Raw genomic sequence first — 26,947 nt, 5'->3', positions numbered from 1 at the left:
TGCTGGACCACTCTCACAACCACCATGTCAGACTACACAGAGAAGCCATTGAAATCCACAAACATGTGGACAATTTCAACAGAAAGGAAGAAACCATGAAAATGAACAAAATCTGGCTACCAGTATTAAAAAAACTCTAAAATTAAAACAGCAGAGAGAAAAACAGGCAGGGACATCTAATCACCTTTCAAGAAGAGTTTGCTCCAGGCACTGTCAGCCCATTGTATGCTAATCAAGGTGGTCAGTTGAAAAGATTCACACCTAGCCCAACTTACAAAAGCCTTTTGTCTCACCCTGGTCATTCCACAGATATATAAACCCCTTTTTCCCAGCTCCAGCAGACCTCTGAAGATGCTTGCCATAGATGCAGGCGAAACGTCAGGAGAAATGCCTCTAGAACATGGCCATATAGCCCGAAAAAACCCACAAGAACTACTTCTAAAGATATTGTAACCTGTTAATTTCCCATGGTTGCCCTCTGTGATCTAGAACAGGGCTTTTTAAACATTTTCTACTCACAACCCCTTTTCACTCGAGAAACCTTTATGTGGCCCTGGGCATGTCTATCTATCTATCTAGCTATTGATAAAGAAATGAAAATATATATAGATGTTTGTTTTTCAAAATCTGCATAGCTTGATGGATCTGAACCAAACTTGGTACACATACCCTTTATTATCTAATTTACAATACTGGTGGTATTGGCATGTATACCAAGTTTTGTCCAGATACATCTAGCCATCTAGAAGCCTTTGTGGTACAAACATAGATACATATTTTCACTGGTATATAGAGAGATTGGAGCCCCTGGTGATGCAGCGTGTTAAACCACTGAGCTGCTGAAGGTTGCGGCCGAAAGGTCGCATGTTCAAATCTGGGGAGTGGTGTGAGATCCCGCTGTTAGACCCAGCTTCTGCCAACCTAGTAGTTCGAAAACATGCAAATGTGAGTAGATCAATAGGTACTGCTCCAGCTGGAAGGTAACAGTGCTCCATGCAGTCATACCAGCCACATTTATTTATTTTTATTTATTTATCATGTCATCCGCAACCAGAACACTGTACTACATTTCCAACAGAACAAAACAAACAAACAAAAAAAACAACACAAATTTTGCAAATTTGGTAGCTGATCAAATGTCCCTTGACCGGTATCTGGCCACTTGGAGTGCCTCTGGTGTTGCCGCAAGAAGGTCCACCATCGTGCATGTGGCAGGGCTCAGGTTGCATTGCAGCAGGTGGTCAGTGGTTTGCTCTTCTCCACACTGACATGTCGTGGATTCAACTTTGTAGCCCCATTTCTTAAGATTGGCTCTGCATCTCATGGTGCCAGAGTGCAGTCTGTTCAGCGCCTTACAAGTCACCCAGTCTTCTGTGTGCCCAGGGGGGAGTCTCTCATCTGGTATCACCCATGGATTGAGGTGCTGGGTTTGAGCCTGCCACTTTTGAACTCTCGCTTGCTGAGGTGTTCCAGCAAGTGTCTCTGTAGATCTAAGAAAACTATTTCTTGATTTAAGTCGTTGACGTGCTGGCTGATACCCAAACAAGGGATGAGCTGGAGATGTCTCTGCCTTGGTCCTTTCACTATTGGCTGCAACTTCCCGGCGGATGTCAGGTGGTGCAATGCCGGCTAAGCAGTGTAATTTCTCCAGTGGTGTAGGGCGCAGACACCCTGTGATAATGCGGCATGTCTCATTAAGAGCCACATCCACTGTTTTAGTGTGATGAGATGTGTTCCACACTGGGCATGCGTACTCAGCAGCAGAGTAGCATAGCGCAAGGGCAGATGTCTTCACTGTATCTGGTTGTGATCCCCAGGTTGTGCCAGTCAGCTTTCATATGATATTGTTTCTAGCACCCACTATTTGTTTGATGTTCAGGCAGCCACATGACCTTGGAGGTGTCTACGGACAATGCTGGCTGTTCTGCTTAGAAATGGAGATGAGCACCAACCGCCAGAGTCAGACATGACTGGACTTAATGTCAGGGGAAAACCTTTACCTTTACCTTATATAGGGAGAGATAAAAGCACATTTTCATACAAATGAGATGGATGTGCTTCAATTCTTTATTTTTACATAAACAATGAAATCTTTGCTGAATATTTGATATTGGATGACATACATCTTCAACATTTTTCATGTCATGCTTGTATACTTGGTTTGCAGCCTCAATTGGAGGCTGAAGCAGTTGCATTTGCTGCAAGTAGTTGCTAACAGATTCATGTCAATGTCTAAAACAGCCACACATTTCAGGAACTCCAAATGAGATTGTGACTCACAGTTTAAAAGCTATGCTCTAGATCAGGTATGGGCATACTTTGGCCCTCCAAGTGTTTTGGAATTCAACTCCCATAATTCCTAACAGCCAGTAGGTTGATATGAATTGTGGGAGTTGAAGTCCAAAACACCTGGAGGGCCAAAGTTTGCCCATACCTGACCTAGGTCAATATTATCTCAATGTCTCTGCAGAGCCTGACACAGTATTCTTTTCTGCTGCTGTCTGAAGATTATTTGCATCCCACACAAATATCAGACCTGACCCTGCTTAGCTTCCAAAATCAGATAAAATGTGGTATATAGTTGAATGGCACTAGAGTCCCAGAGGAACCATCCATGTCAGCAGCTTTGGAATTTATAGAGAATATAAACAGAGTGAAAGTTGAGGATCAGAACACCTTTAGTAAACAGTTTGAATGCCATTATAGAATGCAAAACAATTTCACCTCCTGGCTAAATGTCAGAACCCAAGACAGTAAATACTGCAACCCAGCACTGTAACATTCCTTCCTTTTGAAAGAAAAACATACACATTCCATCCTCAAAGACATATTTCTCCTGAAGGTCTTCTTCTTTTGATTAAAGTAAGTTTTTTTTAAAAAAATCCTTTGCTTTGTCCAGGGCAACCGCCAAGATCCAGAGGTCTGAAATACTTGAATGTCCAAAGATGTGACTAAATTATAGATAAAGGATCTATATGTGTTCAATGTGTTTTCGAAGGTTTTCATGGCCGGAATCATTGGGTTGATGTGAGTTTTTTGGATTGTATTACCTTGTTCCAGAAGCATTCTTTCCTGACGTTTCACCCACATCTATGGCAGGCATCCTCAGAGGTTGTGAGGTCTATTGGAAACTAGGCAAGTGAGGTTTATTTATCTGTGGAATGTCCAGGGCGGGAGAACGAACTCTTGTCTGCTTGAGGCAAGTGTGAATGTTGCAATGGCCACCTTGATTAGTACTGAATGGCCTTGCAGTTACAAAGCCTGGCTGCTTCCTGCCTGGGAGAATCCTTTGTTGGGAAGTGATTAGCTGGCCCTGATTGCTTCCTGTCTGGAATTCCCTGTTTTCTGAGTGTTGTTCTTTATTTACTGCCCTGATTTTAGAGGGTTTTTAAAATACTGGTAGCCAGATTTTGTTTCTTTTTATGGTTTCCGTCTTTCTGTTGAAATTGCCCACATGCTTGTGGATTTCAATGGCTTCTGTCAAAAGTCTGGCATGGTGGTTGTTCGAGTGGTCCAGCATTTCTGTGTTCAGGTGCTCTGCTATGGCTTCTCAGGTTGAATTAGTCTGCAGTGCCTTTCGTGTTCCTTGATTCGTGTTTGGGCGCTGCATTTGGTGGTCCCTATGTAGACTTGCCCACAGATACATGGTCTACAGTAGACTCCTGCAGATAGGATGTGTGTGTGTGTTTGAAAACATAGAAATGAATGACGAAGTGGGGGTGCATTTAATTAAAAAAATCAGTTGTAATAAGCTCTCTTGATAAGTTATTTGGTATTAAAAGTGGTGTGATTTTTACATGTTAGTTAAGCCTCTGGCCCCTTCTACAATGCCATATAATCCAGTTCAAAGCAGATAATCTTCTGGACTTTATATGGCAGTGTAGTAGGGGCCTCCCTTATCCTAAATGCTTGGGAACAAAAATGTTGTTGTTATTCTGGAATGCCTGTATTTGCATAAACATAGCAGTTAGAAAATATGCAAATGTGAGTAGATCAATATGTACTGCTTTGGCAGGAAAGTAAATGACGCTCCATGCAGTCATGCCAGCCACATGAGCTAGGAGGTGTCCACGGACAACGCAGGTTCTTTGTCTTAGAAATGGAGATGAGTGCCACCACCCAAGAGCCTGAAGGGGACACCTCTCCCTTCATCTTTGTTTTGTTATTTCTAGGCAGTGAATGTTTGCTTTTGCATTTGTGTAAATCTGCCCTGAGTCCCCTGGAAAAATAGGGCAGAATACAAATAAATTATTATTATTATTATTATTATTATTATTATTATTATTATTTGTAATGAGATATCAGGAGATGGGACTCAAGTCTAACACAATATTCATTTATGCTTCAAATACACTTTAAACTCATAGCCTGAAGGGAATTTTATACACAATATTTGTAATACTTTTTGTGCATGAAACAAAGTCAGGAACTCAGCCACACATATTGACACTTACAATTTTTGGAATATGTCAAGTTTCGGGCTTCTGGATAAGCAATGCTCAGCCAGGGTTGCTGTGAGCTTTCCGGGCTGTATTGCCATGTTCCAGAAGCATTCTCTCCTGATGCTATGCCTGCATCTATGGCAGGCATCCTCAGAGGTTGTGAGGTCTGTTGAAAAGTAGGCAAGAAGTGTTTATATATCTGTGGAATAATGTCCAGGGTGCTGGAGGCAAGTGTGAATGTTGCAATTGGCCACCTTGATTAGCATTGAATGGCCTTGCAGCTTCAAAGCCTGGCTGCTTCCTCCTAGGGGGGAATCCTTTGTTGGGAGGTGTTAGCTGGCCCTGATTGTCTGGAATTCCCCTGTTGTTGTTTTAAGCGTTGATCTTTATTTACAGCCTGTATTTAACTCCCATTTATATTTAACTTCCATTTCTATTTGTCTAATGTATAGCCCATGAAATTAAAAGGTTGGATGAAAATTATAGGGAGGCTCTGCTTGCGAAAAGAAAGCTATCTTGGGTCGAGTTTAGGACAGCTTTATCTCCAAATGAAAGGCTTTGCTGGGCTTTCCGCTCTTTGCAGCTCAGCAGATGCGGAGCCCTCCCGGCCTGGCCTGCCATTAGATCACCAACAGCCCCAAACCTCGCCCTTTCGTTTTGACAGCTGGGCGGCGCGGGGCATGCTGGGAAACGGAGTCCGCTCTCGCTCTTCCCCTCGCAGGAGGAGGCGAAGTCACGACAAAGTATTGACTACAAATCCCAGAAGCCCAGGCGGCTTCTCTCCCGTTGCCGGAAAACTGAAACGAGAGGCATCTTCTTCTGTAATTGCTCATTCTGAATGCCGCTGCTGATCGGAGTTGCATTTGGGAGAAGCCAAACGCGGTGAGTTTGAAACTTTTGGATGTATGTAACGATGTGCCCCTCTCTCTCCGTTTCGCATTGACTGCTGCTAATTGTGGCAGGCGCTCTTTGGAAACGGAGAAAAGTTGGTGGACCCCCCCCCCCCCCTCCTCCGTTAGGGACCGGCCCTTGAAAGGACATTCAAGCTGCAGATGCGCCTTCTTGGCGCTTTGCCCTCCTCCTTTACCCCGGGACAAATGTAAGAGGACGAGGTTCGCATCGTCACAAGGTTTCATTGCCATCGGGGGACCCGTGAGCTCCCAAAACTAGATTTGTATAAGACAGTGTTAGGAATGCAGGTCAGAATGGGACTCCTGCTGATGCATCCCTGTTGTTGTTGTTGTTCATTCCATCAGTCGTTTCCGACTCTTCGTGACCTTATGGACCAGCCCACGCCAGAGCTCCCTGTCGGCCGTCACTTTCCCCAGCTCCTTTAGAGTCAATCCAGTCACTTCAAGGATGCCATCCATCCATCTTGCCCTTGGTCGGCCCCTCTTCCCTTTTCCTTCCATTTTCCCCAGCATCATTGTCTTCTCTAAGCTTTCCTTTCTTCTCATGATGTGGCCAAAGTACTTCAACTTTGTCTCTAGTATCCTTCCCTCCAGTGAGCAGTCGGGCTTTATTTCCTGAAGTATGGGCTGGTTGGATCTTCTCGCAGTCAAGGCACTCTCAGAACTTTCCTCCAAGACCACAGCTCAAAAGCATCGATCTTCCTTCGCTCAGCCTTCCCTAAGGTCCAGCTCTCACATCCGTAGGTTACTACAGGGAAGACCATGGCTTTGACTAGGCGGATCTTCGTTTCCAGTCTGATGTCTCTACTCTTTACTATTTTATCGAGATTGGACATTGCTCTCCTCCCAAGAAGTAAGCGTCTCCTGATTTCCTGGCCACAGTCTGCGTCTGCAATAATCTTTGCACCTAGAAATACAAAGACTGTCACTGCCTCCACATTTTCTCCCTCTGTTTCCCAGTTGTCAATCGTTCTTGTTGCCATAATCTTGGTTTTTTTGATGTTAAACTGCAACCCAGCTTTTGCGCTTTCTTTTCCCACCTTGATTAGAAGGCTCCTCGGCTCCACCTCACTTTCAGCCATCAAAGTGGTGTCACCTGCATATCCCTGCCAGAGACCCAATTCTCTTATTAACGGGGAGATTGTGGCCCTTTTCCGAGCCCATCTTGAATAGCTTTCTACCATTTACAAGGTTTGCTTGACTCAGAGTGCATCTACAACTATAGAATTTAATGCAGTTTGATACCACTTTCACTGCCATGGTTCATTGCTACGGAGGCCTGGGAGTTGTAGTTTTACAAGGTCTTCAGCTTTCTCTACCAAAGAGTGCTGGCACCTCACCAAAATGCATTAATTCTATAGTATAAATCTGACATGGACAAACTTAGGCCCTCCAGGTGTTTTGGACTTCAACTCCCACAATTCCTGGCCTCCAGTCCTTGCCTCTTCCCCCTCTGCCACTTAAGAACTCTACTGAAGGGGACAATGGACACCTATCTATTTGATCAAACTATTCTTCATTCCATTACTATTTATTCATCAGGTATCAATTGTCTCCTTCATTTGCCTGTTGGAGGCAAGTGTGAATATTGCAATTGGCCACCTTGATTAGCATTGAATGGCCTTGCAGATCCAAAACCTGCCTGCTTCCTGCCTGGGGGAATCCTTTGTTAGGAGGTGTTGGCTGCCCCTGATTGTTTCCTGTCTGGACTTCCCATTTTTGTGTGTTCCTCATTATTTACTGTCCTGATGAAGGGGTACGTTGACCAACAACCTTAAGTGGCTGAGGGGGAAAAGGAAAGGCCAGGAATTGTGGGAGTTGAAGTCCAGAACACCCGGAGGGCCAAAGTTTGCCCATGCCTAGTATAGATGCACCCTTATTTGCATACTTTGCATGGTGTATTTATCCAGCCAGGCCAGGAATTGCTTAAAGGAATATTGCAGAAGTTTAGCAGAATTTCAGACATCAGGAAAGGTGGCATCATAGTTACATGGTTGTTTAGAAATCTAAACGTCTTGTACTCTGCTCCTCCTAGCCTTTTTTAAAAAAGATAAAAAATAAATAGAAGTCTCATTGAGTTCACTGGCTTTTCCTTTCAACTAAAGTCAGGTCGAGCATTCCTTATCCAAAATTATTGTAATCCAAAATAATATGCACATTTTATATGTGCACATATTATTTTGGAATATGTGCATATATAAAATTAAATATCTTGGGGACAGGACACAAATCTAAGCATGAAATTAATTTATGTCTTATTGACATAAAAAGGTAAATGTTTCCCCTGCCATTAAGTCGAGTTTAGGGGTTGGTGCTCATCTCCATTTCTATGTCAAAGAGCCGGTCATGTGGCCGGCATGACTGCATGGAACATCGTTACCTTTCCACTGAAGCGGTACCTACTGATCTACTCACATTTGCATGTTTTTGAACTGCTAGGTTGGCAGAAGCTAGGGCTAACAACACGAGCTCACCCCACCCCACGGATCTGAAGTACCGACCTTCAAGTCAACAAGTTCAGCAGCTCAGCGGTTCAATCCACTGCACCACTGTGGCCCCATATCTTATAAATGTAGTCTTAAGATAATTTAATACAAAACATTTTAACTTTGTTCTCTTAAATTCATTACAACTGTACCTTCAGTTCACTTCTGATACTATAAATAAATAAATAAATAAATACATTTGTAACAACTTTGTGCATAAAACAAAGTTTGTTTGCAATGACCCATCAGAAGGCAAAGGTATTAGTCTTCGCCAACCATGTGCACACTTCTGGATTTTGGATTTTCAGATAAAGGGATGCTCAGCTTGCAGTATGTTGAGATTGTAGCTCTCATAAAGAGGGAATCTTACAATATGTAAGGTCACAGTCCTTGAAAAAATTAATTATAGAGTAAGGTGAAAAACTGCTAATAAAAGTGCCCATCCACGGATAGCCGCCAGTCTACAAATTATAAATTATTTGTCCCCCAACTGTTTCTAGAACAGAAACTAATGTTGCCAATGGGCACAAATAATTTAACACACACAACACAGTGGGGTTGACATTAAAGATTTCCAGATTACAAATTACTGATTTACTTTCTCTCTAGTGGTGATTTTGTTGGTATGTTGAGATACTCACAAATAATGTATTAACTGGGCCAGGCTTTGGCACAGGAGGTTAATCACCAAGCTGCAATAAATATTGCTAACTGGAAGGTTGATAGTTCAAAGCCAGGCACTCACCCTGACCTGGGTGAGTGCCTGACCTTTCAGCCCAGCTTCTGCCAACCTAGCAATTCAAAAACAAATGTGAGTAGATAAATAGGAACTGCCTTAAAGCCGGGAGGAATTTTAGGCACAGCATTTCAATCAGAAAAATGATTTGTCAAGGAGCTGGAACAACATTACCCCCCGTGGCTGAAACTGAGCACAGCCTCCAAAGACGCCAAAAGATACACACACACACACACACACACACACACACACATATATATATCTGTTGTCTGTCTTGCCATTGTATAATCGGCATTGAAAGTTTGCTGTATGCTGTATGTGTTCTGTGATCCTCCCTGAGTCCCCTTCAGGGTGAAAAGGGTGGAATATAAATACTGTAAATAAAGAAATAAAATAATTAATGAAGATGTGAGCAATTGTAATTATCCATATCTTTTTATACTGCAACTCCCAGCGATTCTTACCATTGATTGCACTTATGGTTATGCCTGGAGGCTACATTTGCCAACTTTCGCATCCCTGAGATAGATAGCTAGCTAGATAGATAGATAGATAGATAGATAGATAGATAGATAGATATTATGCTTCTTTCTTTTCAAACATTTATGCTTCCAAATGTGCTGAGCTATACCTTCCACATTTGGAGGCGCTGTAGTCCAATGCATCAGGAAGCTTTGCTCTTACATCCTCTTTCAACATATAGTATCTTGAGCGGTTTTCTTAAACTATCGTGCATTCACTGTCAACCATGTTAGCAATTCTGGGAAAAGAGCCAGGAGTTGGCATTTATTTAATCCAGAGCAGAAAAGACAAAGGATCCTCACCAAGCTCATCCAATTTACAAGTTAAGTCTTTAGAGTTGCTTGTCCCTCCTGTATTTCTCACCAGATAAATCACACCAATTTCCCTATCGTACCCTATGTCCCCTTCTTTTATCCTTGCATCTGGCCCAGCCCACTTTGTTTAACTTCTTTTTCTTAATTTTTATTTTACTCCATATTCAGTGTTTTATCCCACTGTGTCATTTTTCTTTTATTGTTGGTATTTTTTATTGCTTGTACTTTAAGTTTGAATAATAAATAAATTTTAGTTATTATTTGCTGTGTGTATTTCATTTGTTTACTGTATTTGTTGGGCTTGGCTTCATGTCAGCCGCCCCGAGTCCCTGAGGGGAGAATAATAATAATAATAATAATAATAATAATAATAATAATAATAATGGCACAATGGAGGGAAGAGCAGGAAAAGTAACTATCAGAAGGCCTGCATACAAAAGCTAAAGGAGATCTGGAAATGCTTTGGACTCTGAGTAGAGTCTTTAAAAACAGAAAATTGAAGACACTAAAGAAAGTTATAGGTTTCCAGGAAGATCTGGCTAGTTGTCCCCAAGTGGAAAAAAGGATATTGGGCTGGACTGGATGCGTTCCTTTTTGACTAGCTAAGTTCAGTTCATGCTCCTAAGCAATTATCCATGGCAAACAGGGCAAAGCCACGGAGCTCTGCAATATATTTAACACACACAACACGGCTCCAGTGAAAGATTTGTAAACTTTTGTTGCATCACTGTAGCTAAGGAAAAGTGGGTGGGTGGGGTAGCTGTGATTTATAAAGACCATCTTAACCTGACCAAATTACCTACTAAGAAGATGAATCGCATTGAGTATATGTACCTGATAGGCCTGGGTAACAACGCAAAAATTTGTTTCTAAAATCGATTTGTATTTGGGGGTTTTTTTTGTTTCGATATTTAAAATAATTACAAAATTTTCCTTTTAAAAAGTTCGATATTTACGAAATTTCGTAAATGGTAAAAAATTAACGAATCGATTTCCGAAACAATAACAAATCGATTCGTTAATGGCGGACGCGACCGCGAAATACGCTAAAAAACTTCCAAAAACTTCTGAAGCTTCCCTCTCCCTCTGTTCTTGACTGTTGGTGTGATATTATAATTTTTTTTCACTAATTAAACCATAAAACTGGCCCAGACATGCGGAAATAATAACGAAACGACCTCAGAACAATAACAAAACGAATACAATAACGAAATACGAAGCATTTACAAAACGTGTTTAAAAATTCGTTTTTTTAAATAATTGCTCCAGAATGGTTCGTTATCGTTTTGTAATTGGAAAAATTAACGAATTATTAACGAATTACGAATTAACGAAACGAAACCGCCCAGGCCTAGTACCTGAGTCTGAAAAACAGGGATAGACTGGGGATTCTGTTTGTGTACTGACCACTCCGCTGCCTAAGAGACTCATTGGCTGAGCTTAAGGAACTGGTCTCAGAGGGGTTGTTGGAGTCACCCAGACTTTTGCTTCTGAGTGACTTCAACATACCATTGGAGGCCAGTTTGTCAGGTAGGATTGGGAGTTCATGGTATTCATGACAAATATCAACGTATCCCAATTGGTTTCTGGACCAACACATTTGGCAGGTCATACCCTTGATGCAATTTTCAGCTCAGAACATACGGATCTGTGGGCAGAGGTGATCAATACCTCCAAGTTGTCATGGACAGATCACTTTCTGGTCAGGGCTAGTATCACAGCTACAACCTACCCCTGCAGGGGTGGAGGATCTATTAAACTGGTCCGCCCGCAAAGAGTAATTGATCTTTTGAGATTCCAGGAGACCTTAGATGGTTCTATGGCTGGCATTACGAATGATCCTGTTGAAACCCTGGTCATAAGTGGAATCAAAATCTAATCAGGAATGTTGACATGATCACTCCCAAACGTCCTCTCTGACCTGTGACAGGCTCGATGGTATACAGAAACACTCAGGGAAATAAAATGGGAAGGACAATGACTAGAGCACAGAGGGCAGAAAACTCAACTTTTATGCAACAAGATACCATATAGAGGGCACCTTTGCTCCTATAAGGTGGCAGTACATGCAGCAAAGAAAGCTTTCTTCTCTGCATGCATTGTATCTGTAGATGCATATCCAGCTGAGCTGTTCAGAGTGGTGAGAAGCTTAACCCATGTGCCCTCCCCTCTGAACCCATTGCTGAGTCTTCAGTCGCTCACTGTGATGCTTTTAACAACCATTTTATAGATAAAATATTTTGCATAAGAACCAACATAAATGCTGTCACTGGAGCAGAAGCCAACATGGATGATATTTGTCTCAACACTGACGGGGGGAATGTTGATCCCTAGACCTCTCAGCGGCCTTTGATACCATCAACCATGGTATCCTTCTGGAACGCCTGGGGTAGGGGAGTGGGTATCAGAGGCACTGTGATGCAGTGGTTCCAGTCATACTTCTCAAGTTGGTTCCAGATGCTCTGCCAAATAATGGATAGCAACAGCAAAATGCAAGCAGAAATAGAATTCAAATATAAACAGATCGAAAGAAAGAAAGATCCAGCAGGGACCCACATTAAATGCTGTCTGCATAGGAAAATCCTTGCTTTCTTGGCATGAGAATAGGAGAGATGTGGCCATGCTAGCTTGTCTTGACAAGGACTTCTGGAGCCCAAGTGGAGTGATCAGTAAGAGAGAAGGATTTCCTCCAAAACAAGCTTCTCTAGAAGAATGCAGTCTTTCAAACTGGACAGTCCCAAGTTTCATAAGTCTTTATAGATCATACCAAGCACTTACCCCAGGGCAACAGTCAATCAAGATGTTGAGACAAGGAACTCAAACTTGCAACCTGTTGCCTGTTACTAATCCTGCTCAAAGCTCTGGCCCAGAATTCTGGATCAGTTAAAGTTTCCAAACACTTTTCAAATGACAGCAGACAGCATATTAGCATAGTCTCAACAGGTTGTAAGTAAAGCACGTGCCAGATCCTGCAAAATTTTCTCTTTATTTTGGAAGGATACAGTTTGTAAAACACACCAGACAATAGTTCTTTCAGCTGAAAAATGCTATATTTCCTTGCAGTTATATTTAGTATATTTTCTCCTTCAGAGTAAGAGATAAAAGATGTCGGACCCTGAAAGCACTGTCATCAATACCAGTGTGAAACCAGTAAGTTATTCAAGTAGCAATAGTTGATTACATTCAGGTATTGTTTTGTTATGTTTTTGTCATTTTGTTTCTTATAAGTGTTTACACTTCCATGCACTATAATTTTAAATAGATTTCTTTTAAAAATGTAACAAAGAAGTTATTCACGCCATCTAAAATTAACCTAGGTTTATGGCCCATTTAATGTACAGTAAAAATGACCAGGAGCTTTCTTCTGGCTGCTTTCTTGGGCAGATACATTTCTTGTTGGGCCATGTTGATATCTGTTACATTTTATACACACACACACACGCCAGGTTGAAATTGAGTATGGCCAACTGATGGAACAATTTTACAAACTCATTATTGCACGGCATAAATCAGTAACACTACATATGCTTTGTATGCAAAGTTGTCTAGGTTCATCTCTAGTTCAAATGATTTATATTACTGCTACTCAGATTGGTGGCCTATTGACCCATGTTAGTCCCTGAGCTACTTGTTACTGGTCCCTGAGGAGTTTCCAAGAATGGAAGATAAAGATGTAGAAGAGAAGGTAAATAGGATACCAAGTCCCTGGCCCATATGAGCAAAATTGCCAGCCCTTCGTATGGGGTTGTTTAAGAAGCACTGCTCTAAGGGAGCAAGATTACTTGTTGAGACTTTGGTGAGCTTATGTCCGTTTACAGACCAATGGGCTGTCTCAGTGTAAACCAGCACTGTATGTTCTGTGCATGAGATCTAAATTTAAAACAGAACTTGAAGACAATAACACAGAGGAAAGTATTAAATATAATTTAACATGATACTGAGGTGTTCTTTACTCCAAACCAACACAGTCTTCTAATAAATGGACAACCTGGCACCACTGCTGTAGGCAAATAAAAGCCAGGTGGTTTAAGATGCCACAACCGAGGTTCCTAAGACTGGTTGGGTAATAGCCATGAGAAAATTATAACCAAAAGTAAAAAAAATGAAATCAAATGATAGTCAAATACATATTGACTTCAGATGACCCATTGATTCTGTATTCATTGATTCCATCATCCACAACTTGAAAATGGTCCAAAGAGCAAAGCTTGATTTTACTGTTTCATATAAAGGACTCCATTTTACTATGGTGTTGTATTTAATGGAGCTAGACCAACTCCCAGAAATCCCAGCCAGTTTATCTGCTGTTAGGATTTCTGGGAGTTGAAGGCCAAAACATCTGGGAACCCACAGGTTGAGAACCACTGGTCTAGAGTGTTCCTCCTCAAACTTTGATCCTCCAGGTATTTCAGACATCAGCTCCAAGAACCCCTGAACATTTGTAAATCTGTAATATCCGTAACATCCATAAGGCCAAATTTTGAGAACCACTGCTTTAGACTGGAGAAATTACGAAGCTGCTCTAGAAACAAAAAGGCTGATGCCCTTCCCAAACACAGCCTCTGTTATCTTGGCTGACAGGGCAGGGACTCCTGCAGTGGAAGGATGTCCCTATTTACTGGAAATCCAAAGGCAATAACCCCCCCCCCCCCCACACACACACACACACTTGAATGTTGGCTAAACCTCTACATCTTTGCTGGTTCATCTGATGTCCCTTTTCTCTCCTTTGGAAGCATATCAGTTGATGCTGGTAGTGCTGCATTCTGATACTTAGACACAAAGTGCTGCTTCCATTAACCTGTGGTATTCACAGTGGATACAATTATATGTATCATTTGCCTTAAGTACAGGATTGCAAAATCTTTTGGACAATCTGGTTTCCAAGAAAACAGAAGTACATGAGGAGGTTGTGAACATAAAAAACTGAAGAACCTTAAATATAAGTGTCATGGATTTGATTGGGAAGATATCCAAATGTTGGCTCTCATTCCTCTCATCTCTGTTTCTGGTATTTAATCAGTGTTAGTCAGGTCAGCTAAAACTGTATCCTGTTCTTCATCTTCTCTACCTCAGAAAGATCCCAAAGAAGCTCTGGTTATTGCTGTGACGACAAGGGCTATTTTCAACCTGGAGAGGGAGCACGAGATCTTCTTGACCAAAGGAAAGGATGAGTATGTAAAGCATCAGCGAGAAAATGAGAACAACAGCTTGGAGCAAGGGACAGCCTTTGCTTTTGTTCAGGTAAAAGGCCAGGATGGCCCAAGACCTTTTCCTGCCTGATATAACAGGCAAAATGACACCATCTCCATTCCATACAGCCCCATTTTATCTTCAGGAACTTCATGGACTGCCAACGAAATCTTACTTTGACAGTAATGATGGGGAAGCTTTCTACACCATATTTGAGATCATCAAGCTGTTACAGCAGGCCCATAACTGGCTACCTATAACACACAGCTTTGTTATATATCAGGGAGGAATGCCCAGGGGCTGCTATTGATAATTCTTGTATGCCACTCAGCATCCACTGTCTTAGTTTGGGTAATAGTAGAGCTAGCACTTACTGTCCTCTAAAGAGAATCATTTATCTTGAAGTCTGTAGATGTTCTGCTTATAACACAGATGCAACACCTTGTAAACAATGATCACATTCCCCTTTTCACTCACCATGAACCTGGCTCTATACTGTGCCTTATATCCATGTATACAAATAGCCAAATTTTGAACCAGGTTTTACTGTTTTAATGTCTAAGGAAGATTGTCCATTTTCCCTCTACACACATTCTTACACAGACACACACACAATTCTCCGAGCAGTATGAATTCAGCTTTACACAAGTTTTCCCTTAAAATGAGGTGAGGGGAGAAAGTTTACTAACATTGCTATATAATCAACTCACAATATCCATGGATTCAACAATCCACAGCTTTAAGATATTCCCCCCACACAAAAAAAATTCCAAACAAAACTTTGATTTTGCATTTTATACAAGGGACACCATTTTATTACACCATTGTATATAATGACCGTCCACAGATTTTGGCATTCATAACTAAAACACCCCAGAAATGTCCATATTATCCAGAACTGCAACTGTGCTCTCAGATCCAATTCTTCATTTGTATTCTGGTTTCAGAGAAGTATTTTCATTTACCTATATGTAGTTCACTAAAAGACAATACACGTTCCATTCCAGAATGAAGCTCTGCCTATTTCCATAGTCTTTGTTAAAGCTTTGTTAACAAGGGGTGCATGCTTATTTTGCAATGTCCATTAAGATTGGGGTGTTGTATGGTTTCCCTGCTGTATGGCCATGTTCTACCACAGCCATACAGCCTGGAAACCATGCAACACTCCAGTGTTTCCAACTGTGAAAACCTTTGTCAATCTATTAAGATTGTCTTGAAAAGTCTTAATTGCTTGATTAGCTTTGCAGGTTTTGCCTCTTAGAATCTACTGTCACATGATTGAGTAGTGTCCCAAGAGGGCATTCAGCAGAACCCTAAATCCATAACATTATTACAAATCAATATATACAATACGTACACCATATATTTCTCTATAAACATATATTATATATCAGGGCTCTTAAACAATTCCCTAATTAAATTAATCCATTCCCTTAAGTCATTAAAATGTTAAACAGTTAACATAACATTTGTTAAACACCAACAACATTGTAGTAATTATTGTTCCCTATTATTTTAATGTATTACATGTTTTGCTACTTTTTTTAAAAAAATAGACAGTTTCATGATGAGACATTTTTTATTAACAATTCCTATGAAATTAATTTTCCTGTAACATTTTAACACCACTGAATTATGTATTTATTCAACTTCAGTGTGGTGCTGCTACAGGCAGTATTCCCAAACATTGTTTTATATTGAAAACAAAAGAAAGGAAGGAAGGAAGGAAGGAAGGAAGGAAGGAAGGAAGGAAGGAAGGAAAGAGTAAGCTATGGATTTTAAAGACACAGTCAGAACTACACAGGATTTGAGAAGAGGTCACAAAGATGTCATAGGCAGTTGAAATAGTTATCCAGTACAAACACAGCCCTCACACCCAAAAGGGAAAGATGTAGAGCTGTTTGATTTTCATTTATTTTTTCAGAACTCACCAGGACATTAGGAAGCCACACTCACACCCTCTCCTACTTATAATATTATGCCCCCCTCGATGGACTGTCACCTTGTCGTGGTGAGGGGGCTTGCGTGTTCCGATGAACCTGTAGGCACAACAACTGGAGTCGTGCACTCCCAGGAGTGGCTGCGGGGGAGGTCCCAGACCAAGCACAGTCCGAAGACCCAAAGACCTCAACGGCGGAGCAGGCGGAGGATAACATGGTACATGTTACAACGGCTGCGAAGGCGGAAGAAGGCTGCAACAGACTGAGAAGCCACGGTCATTGTGTTAAACTACATCACCAGTGGAACCTCACTCTGTGAAGTCTGTGTGTTGATCAGTTGTGCACTGACCTCCACACATTAAAAAAATCCACGCACAGGCGTCTTCCACAGAAAATAAAAACCAACCAACCAAAGTCCCATGGCGATCAGCGAGTGGCGACGGGGGCAGGACTGTGAAATCTGGAAGCCCCTAGTCACAGACTGGCACATGGGCGGCGGGTACGGACTCAGTCGTTCTACCTCAAGGTCCGAGGCAGTTGAGTAGTTCGGCAGCTGTATCCACGACTGAGCAGCCCTATTGAGGACCCACTCTGCTCACCCCACATGGGGAGGGGGCTAGAAAAGGTGCCCCAAACATAGTCTGCCTCACTCATCCCTGACTGGACTGCCGCGTCCAGTGGGGTCACCACCCTGCGGCCAAAAAAGAAAAATGAACTTCGGTACGTGGAACGTACGGACTCTGATGGACAACAGTGGCAGTGAACGCCCCGAACGCAGACCTGCCATCATCGCAAGGGAGCTGGGACGCTTCAACATCGACATAGCAGCCCTTCAGGAGACCCGGAGAGCAGGAGAGGGACAGCTGAAAGAAGAAAAAGGAGGCTACACCTTCTTCTGGAAGGGACTGCCCAAAGAAGACCAAAGAATGCACGGAGTTGGCTTCGCTATAAGAAATGATCTGATGAAACATCTGTCCGAAGCACCCACTGGCATCAACGAACGTCTCTCCACCCTCCGAGTTGATCTTGCCAAAAACCAACGGGCAACCATCATAAGTGCCTATGCACCAACACTAGATGCTGATGAAGACATCAAGGAGAAATTCTACTGTCAGCTGGACACCGTCCTATCGGGGATACCTAAGGAGGACAAAATCATTCTCCTGGGGGACTTCAATGCAAGAGTCGGGCGAGACTTCGACCTGTGGCCAGGCACCATAGGAAAAGACGGGGTTGGAAACAGCAACTCAAATGGCATCCTGCTTCTCACCAAATGTGCGGAGCACAACCTTGTCATCACCAACACGCTCTTCCGCCAGAAAAACAAGTTCAAGACATCATGGAAGCACCCCCGGTCAAAGCATTGGCACCTCTTAGACTATGTAATCACACGCGCCAGAGACCGCCGTGACGTGCTCCTCACAAGAGCCATGATAGGTGCTGACGACTGCTGGACTGACCACAGGCTAATTCGATCCTCGATGGCTATCAAGATCGCCCCCAAGCGCAGACTCCAAGGAAGGAAGACAAGGCGCAAAATGAACACCCAAGCCCTTCAGGAGCCCTCCAGACGAGCCCATCTCCAAACAGCACTCAAGGACCATCTACCCACAGAACACCCCGAAAATGTTGAGGAACATTGGAACAAACTGAAGACCTCCATCATCCAAGCCTGCGAAGAAACTATTGGATACCAAGCCAAGAAACATCAAGACTGGTTTGATGAAAATGACATCGAGATCCAACAGCTAATTGACAAGAAAAGGAAAGCCTTCCAAGCATGGCAGAGAGACATCAACTGTGCTGCTAAGAAAAAGATCTATGCTAGTGCAAAAGCTGAGGTCCAAAGAAGGACAAGAGAACTCAAGAACATCTGGTGGACGAGACTTCCGGTGAGGGAAAATGGCGACAGGACGGTCCCTCTGAGAGCTCCTCGGAGGGAGAATCGTGTTGAGAGGCTGGTAGAGCGGTAGCTCCCCACCTTCGAGCGGATCGAGTCCCGAAGGTGTGCAAAGACCCCCTAGGCAACTCCGTGGTCCCAAAATCCCCCCCCCCTCAAGGGAGGAGGGAGAGTGGATCCGGACAGACCGGGGTAGCAAGCCACTCCACGAGAAGCTGCCGTACGGCGGCAATAACTGTCGCTGCCCTCGCATTGAAAGAAAAGAAAGAAACTATAAGAATTCCAATACGGAAAGGAGAAACGTAAGTTTCCGAAGAATAAATTCTGGGACTAAGTTGCACAAGCCTCCCCCGATTGTATTAAGGGGGGAAGAAATTTTAAGAGGAAACCCGATTGATTTAAGGATCGGAAACTGAGCTAAAGATAAATAAATATATACTGGGAAGAGGCTCCAATGGAAAGGGAGCCACTTTAAAAGCCTAAAACAGATATTGATTGGATAAGGGTATACCTGGATGTGTTGGGATTTAAACTAAATTAAAGCTAAAAGAATTAAAAGGAATTAGGGAGGAGGGGACGGCAGATAGCTTCCCTCCCCCCCCTAGTAATTGCAAGAAGAAACTAATATCTAGATAATAAAGTAAGAAAAGTAAGAAATCTAAAGAAGACATCCTGACCTTGGCGCCATGATGTTATGTCTGCGGAGACCTTCTCTATAAACAAATAGAAGAAGAAATCCGGAAGGGGCGGAGCATTGAAGAAACCGCGCGTATTCTGGGATAAACAGGAAGCGGGACCGCCACGCCGGAACTGACGCAAGACGCAGAGTGAGGGCGGAAGAGGTCAGGAGTCTGAGGAATACGTAAAGGGCGGAAACGCAGAGAAGAAGAAGACGTAGGATACGTAAATAAGAAGAATACGCAAACAGCGTTGCTTATGGAAAGAACGGCAACGCAGCCGAGGAAAGGGAAGTGTCTTTAAGAAGAGACGGAGTGGAGTAGCGGACGGAGCGGAACGGAGCAGTGGAGGAGTGAGACGGAGCGGAGCGGAGAGGAGCGGATCTACAGGACTACGGGAGGCAAGAGGGCTGGAGCTCATCGGGAGGCAAGAGTACTGAGGAAAGGAAGAAGAAGAAGAAGGATTGCAACGAGGATTTGATCGACGGAGGAAAGGGAGTGGGAGTGCTGGAGTGAAGAGGGAAAGTTATATATTTATTTCACTTTAACCTTAAAACAATAATAATAATATTAAATTAGTAATTAATTGCTTTTATAAATAAAATAATAATAACAATAACAATAATCAATTAAGGAATAGATCTAATAAGACGAAATATAAATTACACAATAATATAAAAATAATTCTAGATAAATTAAAAAAAAATTAGAGTCTATGAATTGAAGTGAATTTATATTGAATTGAACTATATACAAGATTATATAAGATTAAGAATTAATTTGAGGAATTAGTATTGAACTTCTTATTCAGACCAGCACCCCAGAATAAAATGGAGAAAGATAAAGAGATAAAATTAGGTATAGCGGCGAGAAGAGGCTCTCAAGGCTCGGAAGAAACTGTAAAACTGAAAGATATATTAAAGGAGATCCAAAAGATATCCAAAAAACAAGATTCATTGCAGGAGGAAATAAAGTCGAATGCAGAGAAACAAGAGGCAAACTACAAGGCGATGCAGACAGAATGGAAAGAGCTGAAGAAAGAAATTAAAGAAGAATACGGGGCAATTAAGAAAGATGTAAAACAATTAAGAGAAGTAACAGGAGAACTTAAAAAAGATAAAGAAAAAATAGAAGAGAATCAAACCAAATGCAGAAAAAGATAAAAGATTTAGAAAGAAAACAAGGAAGATATGAGAGGGAACAAGAAAAGTTGCAACAGACAGAACTAGACTTTCAGATAAGATTAAGGAACATGTGGGAGGATCCAAAAGAAGATCTGAAATCAGAGGTGATTAGGATGTTAGCTACATGTATGGAGATTCAAGAGCAGGAGATGGCCAATGATGTGGATAAGATATACCGGATTACAACTAACTTCTCAAAAACAAATAACGCTCCAAGAGATGTAATTGTACAACTGACCAAACGTAGGTTAAGAGATGAAATCCTGTATAAAAATAACAGGAAAGGAATAATCTATAGAGGAACAAGAGTTGTGATGTTGAAAGAATATCCACAGACAGTAATTAACAGAAGAAGGAAATATTATTTTTTAACAGAAGAATTGAAGAAAAGACAAATTAGGTTCCGATGGGAACGTAATGAAGGGATCATGACTACATATAAGGAGGAGAAGTATTGGATCACCACAGAAGAGAAGGCTAAAGCCTTCTATGACAAATTAATGAAGGACAAAAAGGGCCCATCTCCGAAGAGAGGGAAACAGACGAAAAGACCAAGACCAGAATCTTTAGAAATGGAAGACCGAAGTGAGACCCTGGAACAAGGAGCATCATCGCTAAGTAACGTGGATGAGGACAGAGACGACACAGGAAATGAATCAGAAAAAGCTACTACAGATGACAATGAATAATCAACAAATAAAGTGTTACAATAACAATGTGAATGGTCTTAACTCTCCACAAAAACGCAAGAAATTATTCACCAAATTAATTAGAGAAAAGCATGACATCATTACCTTACAAGAAACCCACATAGCCAACAGACACACACCACATTTAGTAAATAAGAAAGTAGGAAAAATGTACTGTTCATCATTTGAGAAAAAGAAAAGAGGGGTGGCAACATATGTTAAAGATACACTGGATTCAAGATTGGAATTTAAGGATCAGGAAGGAAGAATACTGGGGGTTATGATTTTTCTGGGGGACTTAAAAATACTTGTATGTAACATTTATGCCCCAAATGGGTCAAAAAGAGCCTTTGTTAAAGCATTAAAAGAAAAATTATTGAATACTGAATTTGATGAGCTGATACTTGTAGGTGATTTTAATGGGGTTCTAAATAGTCAAGAAGATAAATCTAGAAAACAGAAAAGTGGGAAAGTAAAGGATGGATATACTACACTACCACAAAATTTAATCCAATTGAAAAATGATATGGAGTTATTGGATGTATGGCGAGTGAAAAATGAAGGGAAGAAAGACTTTAGTTTCTATTCAAACAGACACAACATATGGTCGAGGATTGATATGATCTGGTCCTCCAAAACCCTTTTTACTCGAGTTGATGATATATCTATTTTACCAAGAGATATCTCGGACCATTGCCCAATTGCAATGATTATTAACAAAGAAATGAAAACCAGAAAATGGAGACTGAATGAAAACTTAATAAAAAAGGAGCAAGATATAAAAAAATACAAAGAAATTGTTAAGGACTACTTAGCTATAAATCAAATAGAAGAAACTAAACCGCAAATCGTATGGGATGCACTGAAGGCAGTCCTGAGGGGGCATTTGATACAGCACAATTCAAAGATCAATAGGATAAAAAATCAAGAAATAAAGGAGATAGAACTACAAATAGCTAGTAAGGAAAATGACTTGAAACTAAACCCTCAAAAAGTATCACTAATTAAAGCTTTAGCAGAACTTAAACAAAAAAAACATCATCTGGAATTAGAATGGCAAGCAAAACAAATTAAATTTTTAAAACAATCATACTTTGAAAATGCTAACAAGCCGGGGAGTTTGTTAGCCAGACAAGCTCAAAAGAAGAGACAAAAATTTCAAATAACGAAGCTTAAAATAGGAGATAAAATGATAATGAAGAATAAAGACATTCTAGAGGAATTCCAGAACTTTTATAAACATCTATATAAGAAAGATAATATTTCAAAAGAAGAAGTAGTGACATATATAAGTAAAATGGGTTTAGAGAAAATAAATGATGAGCAAAGAGAGAAATTGAATAAGGAAATTACAATGGAAGAAATAGACAAAGCAATTGACAGAATGGACCCTAGCAAAGCTCCTGGTCCGGACGGATACACAGCAGGCCTTTATAAAACCTTAAAACAAGAAGTGGCTCCACTACTGCAAAAAATTATGAATGATGCATTACAACTCCAAATTATACCAGATTCGTGGAAATTGGCAGAGATAACATTGATCCATAAAGAAGGAACGGACCCAGCAGAAATTAGAAATTATAGACCGATATCCCTTTTAAACACTGATTACAAGATTTTTACAAATATATTAGCTGCCCGATTAAAAGACTTTTTGAAAGATTGGATAGGGGAAGAACAGGTGGGCTTCCTACCAAATCGAAATATGAGAAATAACATTAGAACAATTCTGGACCTAATTGAACATTATGAACTAAACCACCAGAAAGAAGTAGCTTTTTTGGCAGTGGATGCCGAAAAAGCTTTCGACAATCTTAATTGGGACTTTTTTAAAACTTTAATTCAAGAACTGGACATGGGGTTCAATTTTGCCAATGCAATAAATTCGATTTATGACTCTCCGAGAGCAAAAATTTTAGTTAATGGTAATACTGGGGAAGAATTCCCAATACAAAAGGGGACCAGACAGGGATGCCCCCTCTCCCCCCTAATTTTTATCATGGCGCTGGAAATTTTGATAAAAGGGATAAAGGATGATAATGAAATTAGAGGTGCAAAATTAGGGAAATACGAATTTAAAATTAGGGCATATGCCGATGACGTGATAGGGATTATTGAAGACCCAACAGAGCATCTGGAAGCATGGATAAATAAAATTTCAGAATTTGGAAAATTAGCGGGCTTCAAGATGAATAAAAACAAAACGATGATTTTAACGAAGAATGTAGATAAAAAGAAACAAGAATCTATACGGAGCCGGACGGGCCTAAATGTAACAAAAAAACTCAAGTATTTGGGAATTTGGATAGCAGCAAAAAATAATTCGTTACTTAAAAACAATTATGAACCTCTTTGGAAAGGAATAAAAAATGACTTGGACAGATGGAAATACTTAAATCTTTCCCTCCTAGGATGTGTGGCATTGATAAAGATGAATGTTCTTCCTAAATTGACATTCTTATTCCAGAATATTCCCATTATAAGAAACGCCGGCATATTTCAGAAATGGAACAAGGAGCTAATGAAATTTGTTTGGGGCAATAAGAGGCCAAGGGTGAAATATACTATTTTAATAGACAAGAAAAATAGGGGAGGCCTAGCCTTCCCTGACTTAAGACTATATCATGAGGCAAATGCGTTAGCATGGGCAATGGAGTGGATGAAACTTGCGGATGAGAAACTATTATCCTTGGAAGGTTGCAAATTGAGGAAAGGCTGGCATGCCTATATTTGGTATGACCAAGAAAAGAAGGAAAAAGGGTTTGGTAACCATTTTGTAAGGTCGGTGCTTCTCAGAACTTGGCTGAAATATAGAAAAAACTTTTATTCTAAAACACCCCTTTGGGTGTCACCTATTGAGGCAAACCAAAGACGGTTGTTAGGTTGGCAAAAATGGCCAAGATACAAAGATTTGTTAATTAAAAATACCGAACAGCTAAAGTCATTTGAGGACTTAAAGGAAAGTTTTAGAAATATCTCATGGCTCCATTATATGCAAATATGTAGTTATTATAAACAAGATAAGAAATTAGGATTTTGCCTAGAGGATGATATATGGGGGAAACTACTAAACGTAGAGAAAAAACTGATTTCTAAGATTTACAGTAAATTACTCGACTGGGCCACGGAAACAGAAACAGTTAAAAACTGCATGATTAGGTGGGCTCAAAATGTGAGAAGACCAATCCTTTTGAAGGAATGGGATACAGTATGGAATAAAAGAAGTAAATATACATACGCTACAAATCTGAAAGAAAACCTTTGGAAGATGGTCCATAGGTGGCATATTACACCCAAAAAAATAAGTATAATGTATAAGAACACAGATAATAAATGTTGGAAGTGCCAGGAAGAGGAAGGTAGTTACTACCACATGTGGTGGTCTTGTAGAAAGGCACAAGAATACTGGAATAAAATACATATGGAATCCCAGAGAATTTTAGGGATTTCATACCAAAAAAAGCCCGAATGTTACCTACTGAGTATGATAGACTCGGCTGTTAGCCTAGATCAAAACAAAGATATATTATTGACATACTTATCAACTGCGGCAAGGATTATATATGCAAAATATTGGAAACAGGGAGAAATCCCAGATATAGAAAGTTGGTTGACAAAAACTTTAGAAATAAAGGATATGGACAGACTAACTTTTTTGTTAAGGAAGAATTCAGGAAACCCAATTCGAGAGACAGATTGGTCTCTCCTGGAAAAATATATAGAAGAGAAGATGAAAGAAGATAACGGAGGATGAAAATGGAAAGATGGTTGGAAAGCAACAACGCCCAGAATGGAAGTCAATTTTTAATTTTTAATTTTTTTTTTTTTGGACGATTTTACTTTGGTGTTAGGGTTACTCTTACCTCCTCTTTAGAGTATCTTTTTCAGCTCTTTACTATCTCGATATTGTTCTCACTCTTTCCCTGTACCCTACAACATTCAAAATGTTAATAAAGCTTGTTTTTTTTTAAAAAAAAGAACATCTGGTGGACAAAGAAGGCCGAAGAAATCCAACACCTGGCAGATACCCATAATGCTCAGGGATTCTTCAAAGCCACAAAGGTCATCTATGGACCAAGAAACCATGGCATACAGCCTCTACGCTCATCAGATGGAACCAAACTCCTGAAGGACCAAAACTCAATTGCACTACGTTGGAAAGAACACTACCAAAGCCTCCTGAACCGCAGCTCCAATGTGGCCAACGAGGTCCTCTCACAAATCCCACAACAACAAACCAGGGATGAGCTTGCAGCACTGCCTAGTTTGGAAGAAGTCAGCAATGCCATCAGCCAACAGAAGAATAACAAAGCCAGTGGACCAGATGGGATCCCTGCTGAAATCTTTAAAGAGGGAGGACCTGAGCTAACACACCAACTCCACCAGCTCATAGAAAAAGTGTGGGTGACCGAGAAAATCCCAGCAGATTTCAAGGACGCCACCATCATCACCCTCTTCAAAAAAGGGGAAAGAACAGACTGCGGAAACTATCGAGGTATCTCCCTTCTAACCTCCGCTGGGAAAATCCTCGCAAGAATCCTTGCAAACCGCCTTCTGCCCCTCTCAGAAGACACCCTCCCAGAATCCCAGAACGGCTTCCGCCCCTCCAGAGGAACCGTGGACATGATCTTCACTGCACGACAACTCCAAGAAAAATGCAGGGAACAAAACCAACCCCTGTACATGGCATTCATCGACCTTGCAAAGGCATTTGACACAGTGAATCGCAGCGCTCTCTGGACCATCCTCCACAAAATCGGGTGCCCTAACAAATTTGTGAACATCCTGCGGCTCCTCCATGATGACATGATGGCAACAGTTTTGGACAGCAGTGGCTCCCAAAGTGACCCATTTAAGGTGGAATCCGGTGTCAAACAGGGATGTGTTATCGCCCCAACTCTATTCTCCATCTTCATCGCTATGATACTTCACCTTGTTGATGGGAAGCTTCCCACCGGAGTGGAAATAATCTATCGGACAGATGGCAAGCTATTCAACCTCAGCAGACTGAAAGCCAAAACCAAGGTTACAACAACATCTGTTATAGAACTCCAGTATGCTGATGACAATGTCGTCTGTGCGCATTCAGAAGAAGATCTACAAGCCACTCTAAACACCTTCGCAGAAGCATACGAGAAGCTCGGCCTGTCACTGAACATTGAGAAAACCAAGGTGCTGTTCCAGCAGTCGCCAGCCAATCCCTCTCCAATGCCAGTAATACAGCTTAATGGTGTCACATTAGAAAATGTGGACCATTTCCGCTACCTTGGCAGCCACCTCTCCACCAAAGTCAACATCGACGCCGAAATACAACACCGCCTGAGCTCTGCAAGTGCAGCATTTTCCAGAATGAAGCAAAGAGTGTTTGAGGACCGGGACATCCGTAGGGAGACCAAGGTGCTTGTCTATAAAGCCATTGTCCTCCCAACCCTGCTCTATGCCTGTGAGACGTGGACAGTCTACAGACGTCATATGCAACTCCTGGAACGATTCCATCAGCGCTGCCTCCGGAAAATCCTGCAAATCTCCTGGGAAGACAAGCGGACAAACGTCAGTGTGCTGGAAGAAGCAAAGACCACCAGCATTGAAGCAATGGTCCTCCAACATCAACTCCGCTGGGCCGGCCACGTTGTCCGGATGCCTGACCACCGTCTCCCAAAGCAGTTGCTCTACTCCGAACTTAAGAACGGAAAACGGAACGTTGGTGGACAGGAAAAGAGATTTAAAGATGGGCTGAAAGCCAACCTTAAAAACTCTGGCATAGACACCGAGAACTGGGAAGCCCTGGCCCTTGAGCGCTCTAGCTGGAGGACAGCTGTGACCAGCAGTGCTGCAGAATTCGAGGAGGCACGAGTGGGGGGTGAAAGAGAGAAACGTGCCAGGAGGAAGGCGCGTCAAGCCAACCCCGACCGGGAACGCCTTCCACCTGGAAACCAATGCCCTCACTGCGGAA

The 26,947-nt window shown here is 41.5% G+C and overlaps 1 protein-coding gene across 1 annotated transcript in view; it reads left to right on the top strand.

The window, feature by feature from the left end:
- The first annotated feature begins 5,180 nt into the window (after positions 1-5,180).
- LOC132771100 (cytosolic 5'-nucleotidase 1A-like) overlaps positions 5,181-26,947 on the top strand; it is a 33,476-nt gene continuing 11,709 nt past the window's right edge. The window contains exons 1-3 of the mRNA XM_060768743.2: positions 5,181-5,324; positions 12,502-12,561; positions 14,488-14,655. Of these exons, the coding sequence (XP_060624726.2) occupies positions 12,517-12,561; positions 14,488-14,655 (213 nt within the window). The 5' untranslated portion in view covers positions 5,181-5,324; positions 12,502-12,516. The remainder of the gene's footprint in view (positions 5,325-12,501; positions 12,562-14,487; positions 14,656-26,947) is intronic.

Source organism: Anolis sagrei, chromosome 1 (assembly GCF_037176765.1).
Source record: "Anolis sagrei isolate rAnoSag1 chromosome 1, rAnoSag1.mat, whole genome shotgun sequence".
Taxonomy (NCBI): domain Eukaryota; kingdom Metazoa; phylum Chordata; class Lepidosauria; order Squamata; family Dactyloidae; genus Anolis; species Anolis sagrei.
Note: the sequence above shows the minus strand (reverse complement) of the source record. Positions and strands in the feature narration are given on the sequence as shown.